The following is an 18,968-nucleotide window of genomic DNA, read 5'->3' as shown; positions in this document are numbered from 1 at the left end:
AAAATTTTAACATGGAAACAATATTTGTCAACGACGAAATGAAAACATTAAAATAATTTGTGCCAAGCCCACTTAAAACTTGCACACTCCTCTTCTTTTTAGTATTATTTTATAGTAATTTTACAGTAACTTTGACAAAAGTACTGTGTGGTGAAATTCAAATGAAAGATAAAGACTTGTTTGGGTGATTTTTGTATCACTTTGGTAAGCGCCTCACCTCTTTCATTGTTGTCCATTGTGTTTAATTTGTGCCAGTAGATAGGATCAAAATTAGCATTTTATTCTTAATTGAGTTATATGTTTTATTGAAAACCCCAGCAGATATTTTAAATTAGCAATAGCACATATGTTGTGGGATCTTATGGTATTAATGACTGCCTTTTTKTGATGGAAGTTATTAATGCATCAGACTTAGTGATGTTTGAGTCTCAAATAAGCCAGACATGTGTCAAAAAACTAGAATGCTTTGATAAATAGAAATGACATTGTGATATGTGCAAAGACAATAGAAATCAAACCAATACTTTATATATTTTTAATTTAAAAACTTTACTAAATCATATTTATTCATTTGAGTCTGTCAGAGTTAGTTATTAATCGCTGAAACAATTAAGACTCTCTCCCTAATATAAAGCCTTTTTACCTTATCTATTCTATTTTATCCTCGAGTTGGATGAATGAGAAAACATGCATTATGCAATATCATTGCTAAATATTGCAATAAGAATGGCTTATTTTTCTATCTCCACTCCCGTCTGCATCACAATTCTCTCCATGAGTTTTRCCCTCTCAGACACCATGTGTAAAATTAGTCCATCTGATTGACCAAATATATCGTTTTCATGCAAAGAGTACATGAATGGGACTTGAAAATATTTTAAAATATCATTGAGCATAATCCAAGAGGTTCTTTGTTATAGAGCCACTGCTCTTCTTGATATTGCAATGATGATTCATTTTAGAGTTATAATGCAGCCCCCAAAGCGCTTTTGTAAGATGTTTCTCATTCAAACACACACATTCCTATTAATTCTACATGCAGTGGTTTTCACTCTGTTAGATTGTGATGATCAAATCAGAAGCAATCATGGGACTCAGCATCTTGCCTGAGGACAAAAGTGTCACAGATGTGAAACAAACCTTTTGTATGTCAGTTAGAAGCTAACTGCTCTTTTGTGACATCCTTTCTATGTATATATACTTATACATAATTGGAAAGCTAACATTGTTGAGTTTCCAATGATGTATTGGGATGTAGATGCAATAAACGCTTTTATCAAACCACTTGGAAATGTAAAGTAATGGTTAACTCACCATTTGAGGCCTCATATTATTGACAGAATGAAGCCATTTAAAACAAACCTCTTTTTTTTTACATCCACAAAACTCTAATTAATACAATCCAATAAAATAGTGCAAAAGATTTACTCCTATAATCCAACATAGTCTGTGATGAAAACCATCAAAAGCAAATAACACGCAAAATTTCTGTGGATAACATTTGGAAACCAGGAACTAATATTTATTAATAATATAGTTAGACTTATTGGCCTATGTTAATTATTCTGTAGAGAAATGATGCTGCTCTGGGACAGTCTGACAAAGGTGAGGCTGCCATTTTGTGCCGTTGGCTCGTCTGGGCAAAACCAACAGGCAAGGCGGATGAAGTATCTCGTCCAAGGACACAAATGACGAGGTCTAAAGAGTCACTTAAGGCTCCGTAGTGGCAGGTTGCAGACCCTTTTTCTAGACTTATCTCCTACGATTAGTTTACTTGCAAGATCCTGTTTAACAAAATGTATTCCACTCAATAAAATAACCATAAGAATAAGACACATTACTTGCCTCAGTGGTGGAAAAGAGCTGATGTGAACACCACTGTACCCTCTTTTGATCCTGATAGTGTAAGGTCTGGTTACTTAAGAAGCTGGCCACAATAATAGAAGTCAACATTTTAAAATAGTTATTTCTGTTTCCTTTGCCAATCAGTTTTCAAAATATTTATGCACACCAACTGTTATGTCATCTGTAGTATTTATTTAGCATTTTAATTTTAAGACAGACCTTGAAAAGTATTAGGTTAATGTTTAAATGGGTGCTGAAGGGAAACCTGCTTTATTTGTTAGGGAGACGGGCACAGGAGAAATTTGCGTTAATGGATAAGGCATCTGTCGGAACTTTCCACTCAAAACTTCTCCTACAAGTCTKAAGACATTGAACTACGCTGTGAAGCTACAGACACAAATAGCTTTTCTGACTGATTGCCTGTCGTCTTTGCTCAGGAGCACCATCTAAAAAGCTAAAGACATTGCCAAGTGCTTGCATCAGGCCGCTTGAGCTGTCCATTCTGAATTTTCAAAGAAAAACACTTCAAAACAGCATGAGAGAATAAGGAACTTCTCATATAATCTACCCATCATTCTGTTGCTTTTCTCCACCAGCTGAACACGAGCTTTAACCCCACACTGCAGGGAAGGCAAAGACTAAAGCTTGATACATCATTAGGATGTTTAATATTTAGTATCTTTTCTGTGATTTATCTTTCAACATCTAAAATGTTCAAAAAATATATTTGTTCTATGCCAAAAATTAAGTAATTCAATTGAATTTGCTTGTCTCTTTGATTACTGTCTAAAACTAAATGTGCTGGATGTGAAGGCAGCTTACTTTGCTTGTCGTCAGTCATCCTAACATGCTCGGGGATATTTCCTYTGACTGCAGGCAGTCCAGGGGCTCCACAAAGCGACGTTAGCAATGGCTCTTGGTTTTTCAAATTTAATTAGGAAGGAGAGGCAAATCGGGGCCCAGTGGCTTCGTATACTCATTAGCATCATAAAAAGAGAGCACTGTAGTAGGCAGAGATTATTATACACCAGGGCGCTGCATAAGAGGGAGTACAAGCCCACCGCTGCCTTCTTTAATCCAAAGTTTTCTGTTGAGTCTGTGGAATTATGTCGTTACGATTAGGCGCAGCAGCACTTAGTGCTGTCACCTCTTAGGAAGATGGATATAGACAATAAAAAGGCCTGCTGGGGCCTCACTGTGTGGCATTTAAACATTTCTTCTCACAGTCTAAAAAGACATGTTAAGAGTTAACTTACCAACTTCTAACAGCCCTGTGATTGGACTTTATACTGGTTGTTGTCCATCATTCCCAGATTTGCATAAACCCTTAGCGGGTTGCAAAGATGATTTTCTTTACGTATGGGAAATGCTACATTTCTCTTTTTGATTTTTGGACATAACCCTTACTCCTAAGCCTGAGGCTGTAGTTCTTATCCAGAGGAGTTGGATTGGTCACTCCAGACCAATCCAACTCAGAATCTGCCTCGAGCAAAAGTCCAGGTGTCTTGGTGTCTTGTCCCCATGAGATGGTAGGATGGAGTGGGAGATGGATAAGACAGATTGGGATCCAGCTTGCAGAAAAGCGGGTGCCACTCTGATCTGTCTTGGTGAAGAATAAGCTGAAGTCAAAAGCGGACTTTTGGATATATGCGTCATTTTCTGTATCTCACCTATAGTCACAAGATATGGATCAGAACTGAAAGTACCAGATTCCAGATGAAGCCAGTGGCTAAAGCAAGTTTCTTTATGGAATGGCTTGACTTTAGAGAGAGACAGAAATGAATCTTTAATTGGCTTTTACATAAAAGTTCAAATTCTACTCACTTTCTTTTATATTACTTTGTTTGCATTGCCTTATTTTCTTATATTTTCATCTAAATGTTTATATAACTAGAACGTAATGATGCACAGAGAAATGGGTGGTAACCAGAATCAATTTTTTTCCAGATGAGTGGAGGCGTCGCACTTAGCCCTGTAAGATTGCGCTGACATCCAGAGTTCCTACACATTTTAATGTTGAAATTTCACAATTTTCAAGACTAATTTTCAAACTTTTCATGACATACTTTACATAAAAAAACCCAAGCAAACTAGAATTGAACAGCTTGAATACTTAGTGAGGCCATAATACCTATAGACTCTAAAAATTATGATCCAGCACGATTCAGAAACTTTTCTGGGATTTCTGTGTGCCTGTGTTTGTTTTGTTTTGGCATGTGGACTAAAATAGATTGGTGCTATTTCAAAATCTATGGTGAGAYATTGAGATTCTTCTTCCTGTTTTTCTGTTTGCCGAGTCCCACAGTGTTGAGATAAGACGATGAAAGACTCTCAGATCACAGACAAACATCCAGATAAAGAAAATTAACAGCACCAAGAGCCCTTTTATGTTTTTGTCCTATTTAGATATGATTGATCTCAATGGACTGGTATGACAGTGTGTCCCTATGATGTGGCAGTGTTTGATCTCCCCAGCTGTCAGTTGTGAGATAGACCTACTTTTCAGCTTGATTCATTTTAACCATCTTTGAAAGTTAAACTTTTAGGTCGTTTTCAGGTGTTACTCCATGGTACTCAGAATTAGGTCTGCTGTAATGTGTGAATTTTGTGTAAACCGTAGGGATTACTTCATTAAAGCTATTCCAAATATAACCACAAGATGGTGGTATTTCATTGTGCATTGCACGCTTTCATCCAGAGGAATCTGGAGGATGAGTTCTCKGGTCGAGAAGATTTCGTCATGATTTTATTCACTCCAACTTCTCGTGCTTGTTGTGATCAGTCTAATATAAACTGTGTTCTTGATTTGACAAAAAGTGTACTATTCCATTCTGTTTAGAATGGAATATTACTTCATATTTCCTGTGGTCTCTGTTTTAGAGCTTCCATGCACATTTCATTTTCTTGTTTTTCTCTTTTTCCCTCCTTGACGTCTGTCTTCCATCTGTGTGCTCTCCATCCACATATGAAAACTCTTAGCCAGCCCTACAGCCCCCTTCATTCTCCTCAGCTTTTATTTTTTCTACACAACTTTGACAGTTACATTTTATTTGCAGTTAGTTTTTTTTTATTTTGGTATAAGAGTCTCTCATTGCTCTCTTTCAGTCTCTCGTCTGATCTTTCCCGGTGTTAGTTTATAGTGGAGGGTGTGCAGGGACACTGGGATGTTTGTATCCCAAGGTCAAACTTTTCCTGAGGGTGCTTGAGGCTGAGCCCTGGGCCCGCTGGCTCTGCACCTGGAGGTCAGGCTGGGGCTTGGATGTCAGGTTGCTTTAATCAACCAAGCTGCAGCTTCTCAGGGTTTAYGTGGTGGATGCTCTTGTGTGTATGCGTGTGCACAAGTGAGTGTGTGTGTTGCTCTGGCGTGACTTGCCACTGCTTTGATCTGTGGGCCTCAGACTCCAGACACATCTGATTCAATTATCCTCATCCACCTGTTGACTTAGAGGCCTAAAATTGTGAAGCTTGGCCCCCCATCCAAATTTCATAACTTCATGTGTGTGAGTGTGAACGCGTGCACACGCAGAGAGATAAACAGACTGTGTGAGCACACAGTACCTTGCCCATTTTATTTAATATTCCTCATTGAATCAAATTGGTTTTGCGCCCGAAAGTTTTCATACACATAATTCTCAAATAATAAATCATGATATGTTCTGCCAGGCACTTTGAACACTTGCCAGATGTGAAATGTAACAGATAGAGAGGGAAGTTGGCAAATGTGATGTTTAGTTTTCAACAATTACATTGTTGATTTTTTTTTTTTTTTTACTCCACAAACCTTATTCATTTGAACTCATGTTCTTACAAAGTTAGCAATAAGGTGTCATGGTCCAGTTTGAGTCATTCATATTAAAATAATTAGGCCAAATGTCAGACAGCAGAGATCAGAGGGAAGATATGTGGTTCATATGACAGCGGGGGCTCAAACAAGTTTTTATTTAGGTTATTAATTTTAAAAATATCTATTCAAAGCCATTAAACTCGATATAAAATAAATGGCAGTGGTCATTCACAACTACATAACTAATCCAGATCATACATGCTTGAAACTTCTTTTCTGACTAATTTGGTTTTCCATTATCAGACTACTGGGGGAACTAGTAGAGCATTTAAACCTTGTTCTCAGATGCTCAGTTTTCCATTCATGAATAAACTTCACTGTAGGATGGTGGACTTTGCTTTTTTATAGAAATGACCATAAACCTCTTTCCGGATTACTGGTCAGCAAGAGTTGCTTTTCCAAGGTCATTGGTGAGTTTTTCTCCCTGTTTTTCTGTTATCACACTGAGGATGTGTTAAATTTGTCAACCACTGCTTCTCCATTTCGAATTTATTTTTATGAAATGAAAAATGAAAGTTCGGAACCTATTTTTAATGCTTGGTAAATCTGGAAAACACTGAATCGTTTTTATTATGTCCTGACGTGTAAAATTTCTGAAGTGTGAAATTGTGAAATCGTTAAAAATTCAGAAATTTTTACTTCCTGAATTTTTAGTGAGTTCATATTTTGATGTATTTTCCAGTAAATGTATATTTTCCCAAAACGTAAGCAAAACTGGCAATTTTGAACAATCATTTCATAGTGTTGGATGATTTGCACCTAAAACCCACAGAAGTTTGTTTCTTGATGTGTCATCTGTATCTGGGACATGTAAAGAAATAGATTACAAAGTGCCAAGCTGTTCATCTACAATTACATATCAGAATATCTTTCACCATAGATGCTTTGAAAAATCGCAAATTAAGACATGTATCTTTTGAATATTATGACAGTTGCAGCTATATTTAATAGTCATTTAATGGCTCATTTGCCAAAACAAACAATAAAAACACATTTGCAATGTACATAAATCTTTATATTATAACACGTTGAGGAGGACCTAATGTCCCAAGATAAAAGGAGATGCTATTTTAGAGATGCGTCTTCTAATTATGCATTACTTTAGCTTTCTATGAGTTCCTTTGACAAGTTGTAGCACAACTGATAATTAAGTTACACCATGCAGCACTGCTAGAAGCCTATAATGTAATTATTACACTAACATCACTGTTCATGTATTTACATTACCATTTAAAAATATATCAGGTGAAACTTTCCATATTTTATCACATTACAACTAGAAACCTTTATGTAGTTTTCTGTGGTTTTATAAGACATCCAACAGAGGTATTTTGTAGTTGAGAAGTGTAAGGAAAGGGATGCATGGTTTTCAAAATTCATATATATATGAAAATATAACAAKTGTGGTGCGTGTTTGTATGTAGCCCCTTGCAGTTGTGCCTGGAAAGTCTTTTTGTACTAGACTTTTACATCTACAGATTGAAACTTTTGTTATCTCTGCAACATTACCCGGATATGTCTAATGTGTTCCTTGGTCAACATGACGGTATTAATTCTCTAATTTTCTTCATCAGTCCTTTGAAATACTTTATATTTGTTCTAAGATATTTAGGCTACAGGAAGGCACATGTTATTTAGAGGTGTCAGAATGAAGGGGTAGTACATCTGCATGCTAAACAAATAAAAAAGGTTTGAGGAGTACAGATACTTTTGCAAGGCACTATTACTAACTCTTAATTTGATCGGAGTATGCCTAGTAGTACATTATTAGATCACGAGGTCTAATAGTGAACACACTACCACAGATGGAGAATGAATTAAATCGTTATTATATTAATCAATATTAGCTCTTCTAATATGTAAGTGTTGTTTTGTATAATCCTTAAAGTAAGTGCCCTCACAGGTCAACTGATAATGAGATTGAGTTGTCCTTGTACTTAAAAATTGACATATACAAGGAAGGAAACGCCAATGATCTTGTTATAGAGTTCTAATCAATCCCTCTCTGACCCACAGAAAGTGAAGCCATGTCTTCATAAGATGACAGAATATCTTTATTTAATTTTCTTTTACTGTGGCTCCACATCCGCATTCATTCACTCAATTATTGTTAGTGGACTAATAACGTCTCATGTGCCTGCGTCTAATGAGATCGTTAGTGTAGTTATGCCCCTGATGGTTTGTAAGAGTATGTGGGTCTGTGTAATATAAGGGAGCGTTGTTAAAACAAATGTGTGTGTGTGTGTGTGCGCGGATGCGCGCCCGCGCATGTGTGTGCATGTGTGTGTGTGTGCGTGTGTGTGTCAGCATATATTTCCTGTAAAGCTGCTTACTTTTTTTTTTTTTTACACGACAGACACTATGAGAGACAGTCATTGACGTGTCTGATKGTAAGGGGATGGTTTAAGTCTTAGCCATGCTCGCCATGTGTTGTGCATGGAAACTGAGTGAAGAATGGTGTGGACATTTATTGTTCAGATGGGATGGATTGCAGACCACAAACCATGCAACCAGTGCCAGATGTTGATGTGCGTATATGTCAAAGGAGGCTGCCGATGCAAGCACATTCATATACAAAGGGGAACAGACCGCAGGACTATACACTCACAGACTGTAGGTTATTTTCTTTTCACATGCATTCCTCTAATGTTTCTCTTTCAGGAGGAGACTGTATGAGGAGAAGGTCCTTCCTGAACCCGTGTCCTCCAGTTCACTCAAGCTGAGTCCAAGACGAGACTCGAGAATGGTTAGTTCATAATCACTTTCCCAGCTGCAAATTGTCATCCAAAAAGTGTTATTTGATGCATACCTTGCTGTAAAATTGCTTTGAATAGAATACATTAGTAGGGTTTAACGTGAGGGGATGAAGAAGATTTTGCTCTCCGGTTCAGTCAGATGTCTTAAGTATATTTACCACTTTTCATTCATTTCCATTCTAAATAGCGCATGTATATTAGGATCAAGTGTGTGGATTGACAGTATTTTGCAGGTTTAGGATGAGCTAAGTACATTTTTCTGTGACAATCTCAATTTCTTTTGTATTTTCCACATTCAAGAATTAGCTGATTTTCTGGGAGTTCAATTTCAACGCTTTCTCAGCGCCCTCTAATGAGAATAGTATACTATAACTTTTTTTAAATCAACACAATTACCAGGGAATTGAGTAATAAACTAGCCTATAAAAATCATTATTGTTGTTGATTAGTTGAGTGTTGCTCTGATTTTGTATTGTTCTTAAAATAAACTGTTAACAAACGCATGACCAAGTCAGTGATGTGAGTGTCTAATCTCTGCAGCCTGAAACTTTGGTTTAAATAGCCAGCGAACTGCATTCCCAGCATTCCTATGTTGAAATGAAACATTTATCCTGTTTGTCCGAGGTCGAGGCTTGGAAGCCGTATTGCCATTCTAATCAAAAGAGGCACATAATCCTTAGCTATTCCATTCATCTGTTTCTTTGTGCCAGCACCGTCCCACAGAGGTCCTACCAAGGTCCACACTCCATCAGATCCTAATCACATTCAACAACATCTCTCAGTTTCCTATTGCTCCTTCAGTTTTATAAGAGATTTCCCGTCTTCCTACTTCTGCTGCCCAAGCTTGACTTGGGTAAACCGATCTTGTATCAACAAAAGCCCTGGAACCGTTTGAATTATAGTGCATAATAGAGATCCGGAACCCAGCCGTAACAAAAGACAGAAAAAATCTTCAGTGTAAGACAGTTTAGCTTTTGGAATGTATTGTTGAACAGATATTATGTAGAGCTGCTGCACATCTGGAGAACTGGATGCTAGAATGAATAGATTGAGCAGAAAAGACTGAGGATAACTAAGGCAAATACAGTGTTGTTGGTGTTTAAGGAAATCACACACGGCTCTGCCTTCAACCTTTAAACTTTAATAGAAACCGTTTGTTTTTTAGAGGCGTTCTATCAAGTCGGCAGACTGTGACAACCTCCATCAGTGCCTGCTTTTTGCTTCTTCGGGCTAAAATGCCAATCAAAGTGGTTTCAATAACATCCTCTAGTTTAAATCCCTACTATTTACTTCCATCGTGATCCTGCTRTTGATGCCATCATTTACCCCGTCTCTTTTTTCTCAGGTGGATGGGATGCTAAAAGCAAATGTGTCTGCTGGCGACAGTGAGTTGGAGGCTCGCCTTAACAGCTGGAACCTGGGGGTGAGTCCTTGGGCATGCCGTCAGCCTTTTGGTTGTTGGGGCTCACTGCAGGGACAGAGGTACAGAAAAACTCAAAAGATGTACAAGACCCCAACCAGTACATTTTATTTTATTCTCCTGCAGTCATTGCTAATGGTGCCAGCATCTGGAAGTCAGTAAAGATGTCTGGTTTTGTCAGGAATCAAAAGAGTTACTTTTTGTTCATTTGGTGTACTAGTCGTAAATAGGCCAATGCCGATGCCAGTTTCAGATCTGGGGTTGAATTCACATTAAATTCCAGATCCAATCAATGAGCAAATTAATTAAAACTCCCCCCCCCCATGAAAATGTATTTAGTTTTTTTAAGATGCAGAGCTTGGACTAGTTTGATCTAATAAAACGCATCTAATGAACTGAGCTTATCAACAAGTTCACATCCGATGTCCAGTTAAAGAAAATCTGTAATTTTGCACAGCATTATTAAAATTTTAAACTGTTCATGAGCCTTTTAATCAATTAAGTATCTGAGGACATGTTCCACATAAGATTCCTTTTTGTTAGAAGTTTTAGTAAACTCATCAGAGCTTGTTGGAATTATCTTCAAAGAAGAAGGACTTTCTGCCTCAGGATTATTTTATTGATCAGAGGATGACCAAGCGAGGTATGTTACAYGTTTTCCTTGTGTGGTTTGTTATAGGAGCTGATTAAACCCACTGCTGATGCTGTATTCCAATGTGTGAATATAAGCTTTGTTACCCAGCCCCGTCTCCTCAATAAAATCTCAACTGACTGCTGCAGGCAAATCACGAGGTGTTTTATGGAGGTGGTGCACCTACAGTTAACATCTTTATCAGTGTGCTGAAATTGAGCTCTGTAAATAACACATTTTAGTTGCACTCTTTTAGTTTTCACATACTTTTATTGGGAAGTCCCATAATTAAGCTTTTTGTATAGACCTTTTTTTTTTTCAAAACAACTACAAAAACATGACTTGAGTTAATTTCAGCTGAAGTAATGTTTGTAGCGTTAGAAACTCAATGTCACTGTAAAGCATTCAGCAGACCTGTTGATGTCCTCATAGTTGCTTAGCTAACAACCCTCAGTTTTTCCTTTGCTTTTGTTTCTCTCAGCCCTCTTGTTGTTTTTCAAACGATTATCCTCATCCAGACTCAGCAAAATTTATTGTGTGTGTTTATTTTGTTTTATTTTTTTTAATATTTGTGTTTATTTATTTATTTTTGGTCAATAAAWTACATGAGGCAACACATTTAGTATAAAGTATATCTTGCCAGATCACTTTCATAACAAGTGGAGGCCATCATACAGACCCTGTAATTGCTATTGACTGAGTGCTTTCAGCAGTACGTTATCAGCCTGCAGAGCACTGACTGACTGAAGCACTCTTAACCGCAGTAGTGCAGTGATATTGAGTTAGCCGTGCTGCCTGGACACTTTTGAGTAAATAATGAAAAGAGCCTTTTACTTGAGTCCTCTTGAAGTCTCCTCCTTTTGGCATTTCACTGCTATTGTAGGTTGTGAGGGTTGTATAAGCTGTGCAATGGAAGATGTGTGCACCTGTTTTATCTCCGCCGTCTACAGAGCTCTAGGTCAGGGCTTGATAAGCAATCTGCCCTCATATGTTTTATTTTTCCTTCTCCTCACCTGCATGACTCCAACTCCCTTTTTCTCTCATTTTGTGCCTTCCTGTTGCCTCAAACTTTCTCCTACATTGCCTACACACAGATATTTTTGCAGAACCCCCACAGCTCTACTTTTTGTAGTCCTTCTCAGTTTCTCTGTTCTCTTCTTGTTTGTCTGTCCATGCATCTCGGACTCTATACCCCCCCCCCCCCCCCCCCTCCATCCAGTCCTGAGGTAATCTGAGGGATCTGTCTGCAGACGTGAAGCCGCTCACTGCACCCCTCTGCTCTCCACTGTGTTGAAACACTGATAAGAAGCATTGCTTGGCAACGCTCCCCCAAGCCTGCATCTTTCAAATCAACAGATGTTCCTTCGCACACAAACACACACGCACAAACCCCGCTCAAGTTTTATGGATGCACGGCTTCAAAGTGCTCATCTCCTACGAAATTTCAGCAGAGCCAAGCATCGCTCTATCTGGAACATCTTTCACTTTCATTTTGATGTTCTGAAGCAGGCTATATTGGTTTGCCATTCATTTCTACTTTAATGGAATATAGTCAGTTTAGTGTATCATGGAAACCACATGCAAAAGTTGTAGAAGACTGTGACATTACGTACAACAAAACATCAAACTCTTAATGCGTGACATATAAGGCACTCAAGATGAAAATGGGGATAGTCTCCAACTTTAATGTAGCAAAAAGTTTTATGCTGATTTATCAAGTCAGAATGAGGTCAAAAGTAAGTTGCTTGGAGACTCGGTGTCTCCAAGCAACTGGAGGCAGTTGTGACAAAAATGTGTTTTTTGTCACAAGTAGATTGCTACTTGTGTAAAAAATTGTATTTCTGTTAGATGATGTAATTAGATGATGTAATTTGTACTCCTGTTCTGACTGGCATTGCTACTCTTATGTGCCTGAGTGTATGTGAGCTTGAATTCAAGCATTGCTGTAGTTAATAAAAAATTGATGGAAGTCTAATTTTTCCAACACAATCACTCTGTTTTTACTTAGAAAAAATACATTAATCTATAAACATTATCTGTCATATCCCTCAGATCTATACATTTATGTCTGTCTGAATGTTTCATTCAAGGAATGACTTGTTTGTTTTCTCTTTAAGCTAACGCTACAGATGTGGTGGATAAAAATGAAGTCTGAAATGTTGTTTAATTGGCTTAGACAGAGAAAAAAAAGCTGCAGTTGTATGTAATTTTTGTAAGTAAAAGCTCAGGAGAAAGCTTTGGAGAGAGTTTCTTGATTTATTTCTTGAAGCAGCCTGACAATAGTAAGAGACATTTTACACTGACAAAGGGCACATAAGAASCAAAAACCATAACAAAACAATACATTTTCTTATCAGTTTATCCTATTTTATTTTATTATTGTATTAAGCTCACAAATCACCATACAGAGTATAGTGCCTTTACATTTTGAAGAAGTTTGGCTCCAAAAGTGGATCTAAAAAGGTATTTTTTGCTTGGAAAAACAATAGATTGTGATTTATTTATTTTTCATGTCTGAACCATAGTTGCACTTTTAAATTTCAGTTTAGTTTCTTTGTTGGAGCATCATTTAATCTCAAACAGGAGTTGACTCAAAATCAGTGTTCTGTTTAAAAGAATGTAAAAAAAATTATTCTTTTTATTTTTATACAGCTCCTTTAGTTTTAGTGTGAAATTAGTTTGATATCAGCAGATGTGTTTCGACGTTGAGTCCTTGTGATTATTCCCTGTCTGTTCCCTTACAAACATTCAGAGGCATACATATACAAGGAGTCCAAGTTTAGGGTGACACTGTGCCAAGACAACACCACAGGATTTAGTCTGCATGCCCTCTTTGCCCTGTGGCCCGTGCTCAATCAAACCTGATGACTGGCTGTTTGTGGGTATAAAAAGAAATCCCATTTTAGGTTTCATGCTACGCACCAGTTTGTAAAAATATATATTTTTTTCCTTCATCATGCCTGATGCAGCTGCGTTTGACTGTTTACAACACACACAGTGGAGCTGTTTGCAGATCGCGTGCATGTATGTATGGCGGTAATAATTTTAACCAAATGGTTCCGGTTTAAGGGTAACAGCATGTCGCAAAATATCCTGCTCGTTTTAACCTGAGTAGATGTCAGTAAGGCAGAGCTGCTTTCCTTTTTATTGTGAATCTCTCACCCTGAAGCAACAGATTGTGACTTTATCCTGGCACTATAGCTGCAGCTTTTTAAACTCCCAAGTCCCCAAATTCTCTCAGGTCATGTTCCCTCATCTCCCATTCATTCAGGATTAGCTTTGTGTGGGTAGCGCCATCTTAAAGCATTGATTCCCCCTTTTTTTTTTTTTTTTTTTTTTTTTTTACAACATTGAATTGAATCCCATTATTTTCTCCTGTTCCCACTCTGTCGTTTTGTTTTGGAGATTAGCCTTGGAAGTCATTGCCGTCATTTTGAGATTTAGGTTCTTACTTTGAAAGGCTGTGATGTCGATGTTAGATGTGAGCCCCCACAGATGGCCCTAAAGCATCAGAGAGAAGCACTGTATGATGATATTTTTGCAGCTTGTGTCACAGTTAGCGAGCCTTATTGATGTAAAGCCACTAATGTCACATGGACTGTGACCCGCTTACTTTCAGGTGGTTAACCTGCTTACACTTTTCAGTCCTCTCTGCTTCATACTGTAAGCAAAGAGCATGCCGAGTCAGTGTTTGGCAGGGATGTATACACATTGGCCTCCATGTGATGGTAAACAGAGTGGGGATAGCTTACAGATTAGCGGTCTTCAGTGTTGACAAAAGGGACAGCAGAAGGGGAGCTGAGAGCGGAAACAGAGCCGGCCACACACACAAAGCCTTGAAGTTGCACGACGGTTCTGTCTCTCTAAACAGACAGGAGTTGACGGAAGAGACTTCAGCCACAAAACTGGGCTTTGATGTGCTTTCCACATTGTTTATGGCAAACTCACTGCCAGGGATAGATTCTGGTCGTTTTAGGRCTTTGTTAGGAGAGGCTTAGGAGAAAGAGAGGTCTGAATGTTTTCTGTTTGCTTTTTCAGATTGAAAACCCCAGGTATTTGAGAGAGAAGCCCAGCCCCTTGTCACCAGTAAGTTGTCAGGGGTTCTTTGTTGTTTATTTGTTGCTTGGGAAAAATWAAAAAAAATATTCTTTGAGCTCTTCTATCTTCTCATCACCTTAATGTTCTCCCTTTTGTTTCTGTAGATTTTAAAGTCAACCATTGAGACAAATAGCACCTTTGCCATTGATCATGGTCTACAAAGCAAAGAGGTACGCCGCTGAATATAGTTAAACCTGAAAAATGCCCAACCCAACTTTTTCTTGTTTTGTCACATTATGACCTCAAACTGCACTTCTTTGATTTTGTGTTGTATGCAAGTAAAAAAAAAAAAAAGAAAAAAAAAAGAAATATTGCTTTCAAAATATTTTATGAACTTATCTCTAAAAAGTGTGGTATGCATTTGTATTCAGCCCCCTTTACTCTGGCACCCCTAATTAAAATCCAATTACCTTCAGAAGTCACCTAATTAATAAATGGAGTTCACCTGTGTCTAAATTAATCTCTGAATAAATCCAGATTTTCTATGCAAACCTCAGAGGTTTGTTTAAAGAACATTAGTGAACAAACAGCATCGTGAAGATGAAGGAACTTAGCAGACTGGTGATTAAGAAAGTTGTGGAGAAGTTTAAAGCAGAGTTAGAATATAAAAATATAGCCCAAAGTTTAGACGTCTCACAGAGAACGTGGCAAAACTGCAAACCAACCAAGAATTAGCTCTMCATCTAAAAATCTGCTTCAATAATCTGCTCTTTATGAAAGAGCGGCAAAGAGAAGGTCATTGTTGCCCAAATAAATTCTATTTGGCAGAAGTAAATRTGTGGAGGTTGTGCTCTCTTGAGATGAAGCCAAACATTAGCTTTCTTTCTCTTTTCTTGCCATCTGGACAAAACCGAGCTTTGTGTTAAACTGCAACACATTTCTCTGAACAGAATATCCMTGTAAAATGGGGTTCCTGCATCATGCTATATAGAGAAGCTTTTCTGAAATAGGAGCAAGGAACCTGGTCAAAGTTGGTGAGAAGATGGATAGATTTAAATATAGTGAAATGAAAWGAAAAGCCTTAGGTGTGTCAAATATGTGTTGACGTACATTATGGCGGCACCATMATTTTGCGGGATACTTTTCCTCAGCAGGGATGGATATCCTGAAAGAAGACTTGTTAAGGTTTGCAAAAAACTTAAAACTGGGGTGTGGAGGTCCGCTTTCCAGAAGGACAGCAACCCCAAGCGTAGATGTATTCTACGCTTGGGGTWGAATACATCTACCCCAAGTGTGACTGGGTCACACTGAAAATCAAATGAGAATATGAGGCAAGACCTTAAAGTAGATGTTCTCAGACYGTCTTCAGCCAGTCTGACTGTTTTTGTCCAATTTTCCAAAGAATAGGCAAAACATTTCCCTGTTTAGATGTGCAAATCTGGTAGAGCCATACGCCGAAACACTTTTAGCTGCAGAGTTCTACAAAGTGTTGACTGAAGGGTGAATACAAATACATTTTACAWGGTTTTCCTTTTAATTCACAATTTTGCCTCTCTAACAAAGTACATTTAGCATTTTTCTTTTAATATGTCTGTCATCCATTTGTGACATTTGTTGAAAGTTGGTGAGTTTTTTTTTCTTTAATGTCTGTTGCTTAATAGTTTGGGTTTTTCTTAAGTTTGTGACTCGTTGCTCTTTTTTRTTTTTACTTGTTTTTTATTGCGTTGCCTTTGATTGATATCTTAGAAGTGAGGGTTACTGTACTTAGGAAGGCCTAAAGTTGATAGCAATTTAGTTGATAGCTGGAATCAGTTTTCAGAGCAGTGGTTACAGTATTGCATAGCCGAGAGTGTTTTCCGTGACCAAATAAACTTGAATGGATGAAAAGTTTGTGGTAGAGATGAGACGAAATATAGCAAGGAGCTGTACATTTCTTCCCATTACCTTTTTCTATGAAGCATGCTTTATATTTATATGATTKTATGAAAATAAGAATAACACATCGACAAGTCAAACCCAACCCTGCCTGCTTTAAGGTGTAAGACACCCCAGTCATTTATAAACACCCATGTACATGGCTTATACTGGTGGAATGGCCAATTCCCTAAGAAGACAGAAATATCGCCAGCTTCCTCTGATGACTCTCTTTCTTTCCATATGTGGATTTAAGCAGAAAATCCTATTCTGAAAGCGTGCTTTGAAGTCCCGTCTGACCCTCCCCAACTCTCCCAAACCTCCAGTCATTCCTTCTACCAAGCACCGTAAACGCAGCGTTAAATATAAAACTGAGCATGACTCGTATGTAACCGTTATGGCTTTTAGTGGCTGCTGCAGTCGCTTTGACTGCTTTGACGGATGCAGGTGCAGGGAGGGGTYCGTGGATACGTAGACACACAGGACATTGTTAAGAAGTGTTCATTACATCTCAGAACATTGTTCACGCTTTGTGCTTTAACCTAGAACWGCAAGGAATGATGTCTGTACACTGATGCAGCTTAGCCACTGGAAAACCAAAACATTAGAGCAACAACTTCTGCTGTTTGATTGTATCTCAGACTGCCTGAGTGGCTCAATATGGATGAATGTAATGGGAATGTTTACCTTACACTGATTGCATGCAACACTTGTGGGTTYACACCTGTGTAATTTAATTCTATCCAGTATTTCAACCCTTTTGCAAATTGGCTGTGAAGCTTGTGAACTGCTTTGATGCCYTTTATAAAGCTTTTGGGTCAACTGAATGAGGCTTTGAGTGAGTGGTGTCCAAAGTTTTTTCCATGAGGGCCAAAATTATAAAGTAAACAGCACTTAACTTCTGGTAACTTTTTGATTTTATTTTCTCAGTAATAACTTGTGTGTATTTAAATTACTTTGTAATAACCAAACTCACACAGCCTTGATCTTAAACAGGTACAAGTTGGGTGTGCAGACAAAAGTGAGCATGTTAATTTTGCTGGCTGTTTTGCAATTAGYCTGACAGCAAAGGTTATGTTCGGCAGTTCTTGGAAAAATGTAGGTGAGCGTTTGGCCCGAACCCGTAAACGAACTCGGGCCATGGGTTTGTTTTTCCATCGACCCGCTACCAGTGTGGGGTCAGGTGATGTGGTACTGATGCAAATTAGCTACGTCTTCTTTTCACACTTTCATCCTGTTTGCCGAAACCAATAGTAAAAACAGGTGAATATCCGAAATAAAGACAGCTGTGTTAATCAACAGTGAGATGAGAAACAGCTCAGATTTACTCTGTAAACAAGCTGTATTCAAATACAAATGTTACCATTTTACAACTTCAGAAACTACTTTTTAAGGCACAAATGGTCTCTAGCTGTATATTTAATATACAGCTAGAGATATATTAATATACCAGCTGTATATTTAATATACAGCTGGTATATTTAGCAAAAAAATAAATAAATCACAATTTTCTCAGAAATGTATGGGGTTATTTTTCTCTCTTTTTCTGCAGCAACGCTTTTTTTTTAAATCTGACTGTAAAAAAAATCTCACCCTAAAAAATACAAAARATGATTTCTGACCAGATTTGTTCCATAACAGAATTATGTTTGGGGCTTTGAATAAAATCATTGAGAGCYGCAATTGGTACACGGACTGCACTTTGGACACCCCTGCTTCAAGGTTTCAAAAGAGCTAAAATATGGGACTGGTGTGATAAAGCCTTCAATACACGCAGACCATCTTTTTCACGTAGAAACTGGTGTTTCACTTCTATTGATGCAAAATGCAACCAAAATTTCAAGCTTTTCCAAAGAGCTAAAGAAAAACATCAGGATGAAACGGGAAACGGGAGGGAACGAGGCAGAAACAGGGCAGACCTTTTCCCTTTGATGTTCAGATTTGTGATGTTTACGCTTAAGAGATTTTGTTTCTCTTTTAATGTTTTTACCCCTTGCAGAGATTGTATTCATCAACTTAAATCAGTGCCTTTTAGGGGAAGATTGGGAACAGAGGAAGTTSTGTGCATGGTGGTATGRAGGTATTTTGAGGTGACTTACCCCTCTGCCTATTTGTACCTGCATTTCACACTCACACATTGCCATGTACTCCCTTTTTGTCCCCATGTCATAACCATAAACAAACAATTTCAAACCTTTTTTTGTTTTTACATYATTGTGTTTCAATTTATTCATCTTGCCTATTCGTTATTAAATTGATAAACTATGGTGATAATAGYACTTCTCCAGTCTCCTACACTGYAATCTTACTTTATCTTACTTTTTGTCTGGACCTCTGTTGAATGTGGTCAGTCACTTTAAAGGGGGGGTGAATGTTTATGCAAGCATTTAATTTATGTTAAACATTATGTCATTATTTAKCAGAAATCCGATTTTCACTTTGACATTAAAGATGGTTTTTAGATTTTGTCAGGAATGCCAAACGTTGATTTGTAAAAAAGCAATAGAAGGGTAAAACATC

The 18,968-nt window shown here is 37.8% G+C and overlaps 1 protein-coding gene across 1 annotated transcript in view; it reads left to right on the top strand.

Moving 5' to 3' along the window:
- cep112 (centrosomal protein 112) overlaps window positions 1–18,968 on the top strand; it is a 119,417-nt gene that overhangs the window by 5,855 nt on the left and 94,594 nt on the right. Inside the window, exons 6-9 of the mRNA XM_017306138.1 lie at window positions 8,351–8,435; window positions 9,791–9,868; window positions 14,535–14,582; window positions 14,699–14,764. Coding sequence (XP_017161627.1) covers window positions 8,351–8,435; window positions 9,791–9,868; window positions 14,535–14,582; window positions 14,699–14,764 — 277 coding nt within the window. The remainder of the gene's footprint in view (window positions 1–8,350; window positions 8,436–9,790; window positions 9,869–14,534; window positions 14,583–14,698; window positions 14,765–18,968) is intronic.

The sequence above is a fragment of the Poecilia reticulata genome, linkage group LG8 (genome assembly GCF_000633615.1).
Source record: "Poecilia reticulata strain Guanapo linkage group LG8, Guppy_female_1.0+MT, whole genome shotgun sequence".
Taxonomy (NCBI): Eukaryota; Metazoa; Chordata; class Actinopteri; order Cyprinodontiformes; family Poeciliidae; genus Poecilia; species Poecilia reticulata.
Note: the sequence above shows the minus strand (reverse complement) of the source record. Positions and strands in the feature narration are given on the sequence as shown.